Here is a 9119-nt window from a genome sequence, read left to right on the forward strand (position 1 = left end):
TTAACCTTTGCAAACAGAAGGTCTGTGTGTGAACTCTGGGAGCAGATTCCAGTGCAGAGGTGCGACTATCCCCTCAGCAACTCTGAGTATGGCCCAAAATAAAACAAAGTAGAACATAACTTCCCTCTTCTAAAAACCAAAGAAAGAGAAAGAAAAGAAAACAGGGCGTATAACTGAAACACATCATGTTCTGTTGGTCTAGGCCATGGATCCTCAAACTTTTTAAACAGGAGACCAGTTCACTGTCCCTCAAGCTGTTAGAGGGCTGAATTATAGTTTAAAAAATACTATAAAGAAATTCCTATGCATACTGCACAAATCTTATTTTGAAGTAAAAAAAAATAACATGAATCAATGCAATATTTAAAATAAAGAACAAGTAAAGTTAAATCAACAAACTTATCATTATTTTAATGAGTACTATGGGCCTGCTTTTGGTGGTCCATAATTTGAGGACCTCTGCCAGAGACTGAGAGAAAGAGTCAAGAGACAGAAAGTCCAAGAATGTGGCATACATCTCACACATGTGTACTACAGGCCCTGGATGAGTTGGCTGCTAAGCAGGACAGGCAGCAGCATCAAAAACACCTGGTAGGCCAGATAAATGTCCTTGCCATCCACATGTGATCTGTAGGCCATAGATTGGGGCCTCCTTGTCTAGGATAGTAGTATTTCATTGCTTCTCTACACTCTGAATTTTTCTATATATATGAATTATTCATGTCTGTATAGAAAATTTCTTTACAAACAATAGTCTTTTTACTGCACTCTTCACGTCTTTGTTTCTTAATGTGTAGATTAGAGGGTTAAGGCTGGGTGTGATGATGGTATAGAAGAGAGTGAGGAACTTTCCCTCTTCTTGGGATGCGCGATTACTTTGAGGTTTCATATACATGGCAATGACTGTTCCATAAAAGAGGGTCACCACGGTCAGGTGGGAGCCACAGGTATTGAGGATTTTTCTCCATCGCGATGCTGACTTGATCCTCATCACAGCTCGAGTGATCACCCCGTAGGAGATGAGGATGAGTGATAATGGCACTAGAAGATATACCACTCCAAGAGAAAAGACAACAGTCTCAACAACTTTTGAAGAAGCACAAGCCATCTTGATCAGTGCTGGCATCTCACAGAAAAAATTATCCACCTCTCGGTGCCCACATCTTGGCAACCTCAAAGTCAAGAAACAAACAATTATGGCACCCCCAAAAGTACCTAACCAGGTGATCAGCATCATCCTGTGGCAGAGCTGAGGGTTCATGATGACCGTGTAGTGAAGAGGTTGGCAGACAGCAGCATAGCGGTCATAGGCCATCACGGCCAGCAGGAGACATTCAGTGGCTCCCAGGTCCAGAGCAAAAAAGAACTGGAGCACACAACCACCATATGTAATGGACTTTTTGGGACCCCAAAGATTGGCCAGCATCTGGGGGACAATGCTGGTTGTATAACAGAGATCTAAGAGGGACAGGTTGGCAAGGAAGAAATACATGGGAGTGTGGAGCTGGGTGTCCAGGTATGACACCAGGATGATGGTTGAATTTCCCACCAGAGTCACCAGGTAGGAGATGAGGACAATCACAGAGATGATTTGCTCTAATTGAGGCTGATCAGAAAACCCCAGAAGGATGAAGTCTGTCCCATAACTCTCATTGTTGACTTCCATTGCTCCTTCTGAAGCTAGGAGGTAAATTTGTGTTAACAACAACAATCATAAGATATGGCAACTTCAGTTAGAACAAAAGATTGCTGGAGATTATTATGGATATCTAAAACTCACTTATATGCTTGACTTTCTCATATGAAACAACACTGAGTGCAGATTCCCAGCTGTTTTGTATTTTAGTTATTAATGTTCATCTACCATATTGATAGTAAATCACTGAAAAGGTTCAATATGTAATTTTATCAGTGCTTCTGTGTCTTATGATGCTTCCCTCTATCCAGTAAGTAGTTCCAGTGTTTTTAAGAAGGTATAGTTTTACTTGCTGAATTAAAATTCAACTAATTTCAGAAGTGTTATGTCACATGTTTCTAGTAATATTTGTGTTGGCATCTACTCACCTGGTTATTCAGCATAATTAGCAAGGCAGTCATTCAGCAAAAGGAATTCATTTAGCAATCGGTGAATGCTCTCCTCATGGGACTTATCAATTTATGGCAATCCTATGGTTGCTTTGGTCTCTGTTTGATCTCTGGTCTATTTTTGGAATCTGTCAACTCATTATGGTTCTAAAATAACAAACAAAAATGACATGATTCTTAGTATTCATAATAATGAATCATATAGTTGAATAGATGGGATATTTAATTATTGAATTAATTTATAAATAACTGAATGAATGAATTCATACATAATCGATGCACTTAACCACACAATTCAGAGTTAGATTACTTTATAATGTCTCATGGCTAAGAAATAATATTTGCCTCAAACATAGAGAAATGAGCATAGAAAATTATTTATGTGATGTATCAAACATTTGAGTTAGAATTTCATTACAGTCATGATGAAGGAACTGCTATGATCACATGTTGTGTATGTAAATATTTTAGGAGATTATTATGTTACTGACCCTACTCTGATAGATGATTGTGCCCTACCCTAGGGTGTGACCTGGCATTCTGCCCCCACCCTAGGGTGGCACCTGATTCTGCTTCCACCATTGGGTGGTATCTGATCCCACCATTGGGTGGTACCTGATTCTGGGGGATAAAAACAAGGGTCTGTGGAAGGCGAGGGGCTTTTGGCTGGAACTGAGGCTTTGGACTTCAGTCTTGTCTACCGAATAAAGCTAATATTTCCACAAGCCTGACTGTCTGCGAGCTGTTTACCCGCTGTTTCACCTCAGAACTGTCGGCTGGACAGGGTGACAGATGCGTGCTCCGAGCTGGAGGGGAAAGATCTCATCCTCCATCCCTCCATCAGTCAACCTCTTCAGTGGCTGACTTGCAACAGTCACATATTTAAAAATTACAGAAAAACAATTTTCTTACTATAATGTGTATATTTGAGGGGATGGAGACATAGTCCAGGGGTTAAGTACCTCGTCTTGCATGCTGCTATCTGAGCACAGCCAGAGGAAGATCCTCCTTAAAATCCCAACAAAGTTAAAGTTAATGTAATGAGTGCTATCCAGTTTTCATATACTGTGACATCAATTATATGAGGCATTGTTTAATGTCACAGATTCTAGACTCTTGGGGGTAAAATCCCAAATTCACCCCTTGAAAGCATAATCTTTGGTAATCAGTCATTGAACTGTTCTGTGTAATGGGTTCTTTATATGTTAAGTGAAGACAATAATACTTCATCAATTTCACGAGAAAAGGTGCATCTTATGAAAATGTTGGATCACATGGATCATATTTAATTATAAAAGTATAAAACTATGGGGCCAGTGAGGTGGCACTAGAGGTAAGGTGTCTGCCTTGCAAGCGCTAACCAAGGAAGGACCGAGGTTCGATCCCCCCACATCCCATATGGTCCCCCTAAGCCAGGGGCAATTTCTGAGCACTTAGCCAGGAGTAAGCCCTGAGCATCAAATGGGTGTGGCCCAAAAACAAAAAAAAATTAAAAATTATATTCACCTTTTTATTCTAACTATCATTTTCACCCCATTATTCACTCTGGGATATTAGTCATGATGGTCTAGTGTTAACTGCTGTCTTGAAAATTGCACAACTTTAAAACACACAAACACATGTACATAAAAGTACATACGAATAAAATGAACACATTGAGTTGACAAGCCCCAGAAGCAGGAGAGGACTTAAGCTTCTAAAAACTTCAATGACAAAACAAAATAAAATTGACTTTTAATTTTTTAAGCCTGTGTACAAAGTAAGCATTCTCTCCACTGCACTATCTTTCTGTCCTGAATTGAAAAAAAAATTTTAAACCACTGAAGTTTGGAATAGATATGGAAATCAGCCTCAGGAACACTCCACTCCTTTTCTATCATGTCGGTATCAGGGATGGCCATGGGCAATTGCTTTCCCTTATTTAATGTTCCTTCCCTCTTTTTGGTGATAAGCTCAAGATGCTTGTTTGTAATACCCAGACAAGAACTCTTTTATTTATAATAGAAAAAATGATTCTTTTGAAAGTTTTAAGGTGAATATTTCTGTAACTGACACATAGGTAGAAACAGACCATTGTCATCCATTAGAGATCTTCTCTTTGATTTAGTTTGTTTCTGGGCAGCACTCAGGGGTTTCTTGGGGGCAGAAGTCACTCTTGGCAGGCTTGGGGAACCATATGGGATGCCAGAAATTGAATCCATATCAGCCACATGCAAAGCAAAACTCTACCTGCTGTACTATTGCTTCTGTCCCAAAGACCTTCTCTTTGTGCCTCATCTTAGTTATAATCCTCTGACCCCCAAAGCATCCATCCCGACCTCTTATTTTATTATTTATTAATTTTTTTCCATACGTGGTGTAACTCAGGGGTTACTCATGGCTTTGTGCTCAGAAATTACTTCTAGCAGGTTTAAGGGACCATATGGAATGCTGGTCATCAAACCCTGGCTAGCTGCATGCAAGGTTAACACCTGACCTATTGTGCTATTGCTCTGGCCTCATATCTCTCATATCCTGGTCTTTGTAGTTTAATAGTTTATTTATTCAAGCGTGCTTCTCTAGATAATTTAGTTGAGCTTATATTTTCTCTTTGTCTTTAAAATCTGTTTCTATTAAGATCTACTGTCAAACAGACACTAAAAGGACCTTTCCTAATCAGTTGCATAGATCACTGTCAGCTCTTTTGTAAAGATTGTAATCCTCAATAACCCAATTTTTCCTGTTACTTTTCATTGTACACACATGCATTTTCAGAAACCCCATTTGGGTGAGTTCAAGAGATAACAGGGCTGTTCATATGACCTGTTAAATTATAAAGAGAAAGAAGAACTTCTTTGATCTATCTACCTTTTCTTTTCTTTTCTTTGTTTGTTTTTGGGCCACACCCGGTGTTGCTCAGGGGTTACTCCTGGCTGTCTGCTCAGAAATAGCTCCTGGCAGGCATGGGGGACCATATGGGACACTGGGATTCGAACCAACCACCTTTGGTCCTGGATCAGCTGCTTGCAAGGCAAACACCGCTGTGCTATCTCTCTGGGCCCTACCTTTTCTAAAATATACAGTGGCCAGAGGGATAGAATAGCAAGCAGGACTCTTGTCTTGCATGAGGCTGACCTGGATGTGATATTTGGCACTACCTATAGTTTCCCAAATGCAACTAGGTTTGATCCATGTGCAGCAACTGGAGTGAGCTCTAAGCTAGACAGGATGTGACCCAAAGACCGAAAACCACTCCACTCTCCCCAAACTAATAACATTACATACAAATCATTAACGAAGATACTTGGCATGTAGAGAATGTGTAGTAATGTCAAAACCCATTTTAACTGCTCTTGTTGAAATGTCCTATAGTCCCTAATACTGAGAGGCATTGGCATATTTATACTTGATTTTGTTTTATTTTTGGGCCCTAACCAATGATACTCAGGAGTTATTTCTGAGTCTTCACTCAGAAATTACTCCTGGCAGGACTGGGGGACCTAAAGGATGCTGGGGATCAAACATGGGTCTGTCACATGTAAGGGAAACACTCAACCATCTTGGGTCCCAAGACATATTTATATTTCTGTCTCATATATTTTTTATTTTTTTCCTTTCATGTTAGAATCAAGTTTATGCTTTTTTAGATCTGTTTTTCTTTTTCTTTTTTTTTTTGTTTTGTTTTTTTGGGCCACACCCGGTAACGCTCAGGGGTTACTCCTGGCTATGTGCTCAGAAGTTGCTCCTGGCTTGGGGGACCATATGGGACACCGGGGGATCGAACCGCCGTCCGTCCAAGGCTAGAGCAGGCAAGGCAGGCACCTTACCTTTAGCGCCACCGCCCGGCCCCTAGATCTGTTTTTCTACTCAGAATTTCTATATATCAAAATAGCAGAGAATACTTACTAGAAGATAAAGCCAAAAATATTAGGGCATCGTTTTGATTTCCTCAGAGAAAACCTCCCAGCTCTCAAGCTGTCATGTGGTTCACATGTGCTGCTATTTCCAGTTAGAAGATCCTCCACTCCATTGATCATTTTAGACAGTTTCATGTAGCTACTTACCTAGTCTGAAAGATGGTGGGTTAGCCACCAACTCTTCATAGTCCACCAAAATCACTTCAACCCTTGACTGCCAGTTGAACTGAGATTTCATCCAAGTTTCTATCTAATGTGGTGGATGAAGCCAAAAAGCAAAAGGAAATGTAGGAATGTTGGTCAGCCTGGCTTTGTTAAGTGTATTTTGGTAGAATATCTCTGGACATATTTGGAGGTAGGTTCGGTTTAATGAAGCACAATGCTCAGTGTGAACTTCATATGTACCATGAGAATCATTCCTTAGTGAGAAAAAGCATTATACAAAATCCAAAGGCTACCTGGTTGAAGCCATTTAGACCTTGGGGACTGGTGCTCACAGAGGTGATTAAGAAATCTCTGACTATGGGCAGAGGCCAAGACAAACAGCAATTTTATACAAAGATCCCTTAAGACATTGCCTCATTTTCTTCTCCATTAAAATTATCAATGGAAATTCATTTTAGAAGCTAATTATGTATGCATTATATTTGATCCTATTGAATATTGAAAACATAATGATAAATCACAATGTAAATCTGGTAAAAATCAACACCTTTCATTAAAGTTTAGTTACATGAGAAAGATAGCAAACACACTGAGAAAATCAGCAATTATCTATGTTTTATTTGCATGAAGGAAAGATTTTGTTGATAAACATAAATGGAACAATTCTTTTTATTTTATTTTTGGCCATACCTGATGGTGTTTAGGGGTTACTCCTGGCTCTGCCTGAGAAACTACTCCTGGCTCGGGGGACCATATGGGATGCTGGGGGATTGAACCCACATCCATCCTGGGTCAGCCATGTGCAAGGCAAATGTCCTACCACTGTGCTACCACTCCAGCCCAAATGAACAATTCTAATTAATAATGAATATACATGAGGCAGATTATGACTATTACCAGGGCTGACTCCTAGCTCTGTGATTAAAGATCACTCCTAGTGGTCTTAGGGGGCCATATGAGATGTTGGTGATCAAACCTTAGTTGGCTCCATGTAAGGCAAGCTCCCTATCCACTATACTATATATAACTCTTGCCCAGCAAGCATATGTTTGGCATATGTTTAATAGATCATGGCATGTTTATTAAATTTTACAATCATTTTCTCTACAAGACAGTTCTATCAATTTATCTCACTCAAGATACATACAAATTATACTTCTGAGTTATATTTTCTCTAAAATCTAGTCTTCAATCATTTTATGTCTATGGGCTGGCCTAAGTTTGTATATAGACTGCTGAAGACCAAGATGTGAAATGCCAAGAGACTTTTCTTTGACCAGAAGGAAATTTCTGTGCCTGAGCAGTAGTCATAGACCAGGGGTTACAGTGTTATGCAGGTTTCAGGAGTACAGAATTAGTTATTTTATGAAGAAAAATAGTTTTATTGAAAGGAGTTTACTAAGAGAAATGTAAGGGTAGAGAAAAGATACATAAGTGTGAGAAAGAAAGTGGGTTTCTCTGTGGTACATATACACAATGGAATATTATGCAGCTGTGTGGAGAGATGAAGTCATGAAATTTTCCTATACATGGATGTACATGGAATCTATTATGCTAAATGCGGGGTCCTGAAGCCCCCCAGGGGGGCCCGGCCAGCAGAAATTAGCTGGAAAGGCTTCTCAGACGACCGCACTTCTATTTTGCTGAGTAGAAGCACAACCACACTGTAAAAAATCTGAGAGAGGTTAATAATAAAGACCCAAGGCAATGTCTCACTGCTCAAAGGCGTTTATTGAGGTCCAGCACCTCTTTAAATAGGGAAGGTGAAGGAGGCAGGCAAAAGGCAATGTCAATCATTCTTTTGGCATGAAAATTACTTCATTATTCCAAATAAGGCAAGTGGGCAATACTTCTTGCAGTATCCATGGAAACATCTTGTGACCTTCTAGCTGCATTCCTAATTGCTTGACTATCAGGAGGTGGTGCAAGATGTGCCTGCCTCAGTGATCTTGAACAGACAATGTAGCATACACTTATTGATAACAGCCTAGTTCACTCCGGAATGTGGTCTTAAGGAGTGAGGCCTAGTTTCTGATAACGGTACCAGGCAGCTTTGCTCTCCTCCGGGCTAGAGCTAATTATATCTACAGCTGCACATTCCTTTCTCTATAGCTCAAAAACTTACAGCAAGACTGCAAAATGGCTTTTAGGTGAAAAGCTGGAATATGGCAGAAAGAACAGCAAAAATGGCCTCAAACAAGTCACAGTCCCCAACATCTCCCCCTTTCTCTTCTAATAAAAGAAGGAAAGTCGTGAGCGGGTGGAAGAACCGTGTCTTAGGCTACAAGGTTTGACCAGGTCGGACACGGCCAAAGCCGCATTTAAAAGGTGGCTACAGGCACCGTGGGTGTGCACAGAGATTCGAATTATGCGTTGTAGCCTTTTAGGGCCGTGTCCAACTGGGACCTTGCTAATCCCGTCGTAGGTATCTCCACAGCCGAGAGCACAAGTACCGGAGCGAGCTCCGTTTGTTAGCTATGCGCTCTATCTCCTGGAAACTTAGTGGCTGGAAAGGCAGCTTGGTGACTAAAGCCAAGTTTTCACAGGAGTCACGCGGGGTTAGACGCTGGTAGTTAACCTGAATAGAGGTTTTTGCCTTTTCATCTACCTGGTTTTTAATAAAGGCAGTAATTTTGCGGAAAATCCATGGGCCAAGAGAAAAGAGCAGCATGAGGCTAATAAGAGGGCCCACAACGGTGGACAAGATTGTGTGGAACCAAGGAGAAGAGAAAAACCAACCCTGTTACCAACCTTGTTCTTGGTTAAAACGTTTCTGGAACTCTTTCATACCGTTACCAATACGTAGAACACTATCCCTAACTAATCCAGATTTGTCTTTAAATACACAGCATAGTTCTTTAAGGGCCACACAGACTCCCCCTTCCGTTATAAGGGCAAAATATAAAGTACGACGATTTTGAAGAACTACATAAGCAAGGGAACTAACAGTATCGTAGGGGTTGAGGAGAGAAG

At 40.5% G+C, this 9119-nt stretch overlaps 1 protein-coding gene across 1 annotated transcript; it reads right to left on the bottom strand.

Annotated features, from left to right (window-relative positions):
* Positions 1–718: 718 nt before the first annotated feature.
* On the bottom strand, positions 719–1666 carry LOC125995886 (olfactory receptor 2W1-like). The gene has a single exon (XM_049764844.1). The coding sequence runs from the start codon at positions 1664–1666 to the stop codon at positions 719–721; it is 948 nt and encodes a 315-aa protein (XP_049620801.1).
* Between the last annotated feature and the right edge of the window lie 7453 nt (positions 1667–9119).

The sequence above is a fragment of the Suncus etruscus genome, chromosome 18 (genome assembly GCF_024139225.1).
Source record: "Suncus etruscus isolate mSunEtr1 chromosome 18, mSunEtr1.pri.cur, whole genome shotgun sequence".
Classification (NCBI taxonomy): Eukaryota; Metazoa; Chordata; class Mammalia; order Eulipotyphla; family Soricidae; genus Suncus; species Suncus etruscus.

What these genes read in the sequence shown, in the direction of transcription:
- LOC125995886 (XM_049764844.1), bottom strand. Translation starts at nt 1,666, where the DNA reads ATGGAAGTCAACAATGAGAGTTATGGGACAGACTTCATCCTTCTGGGG.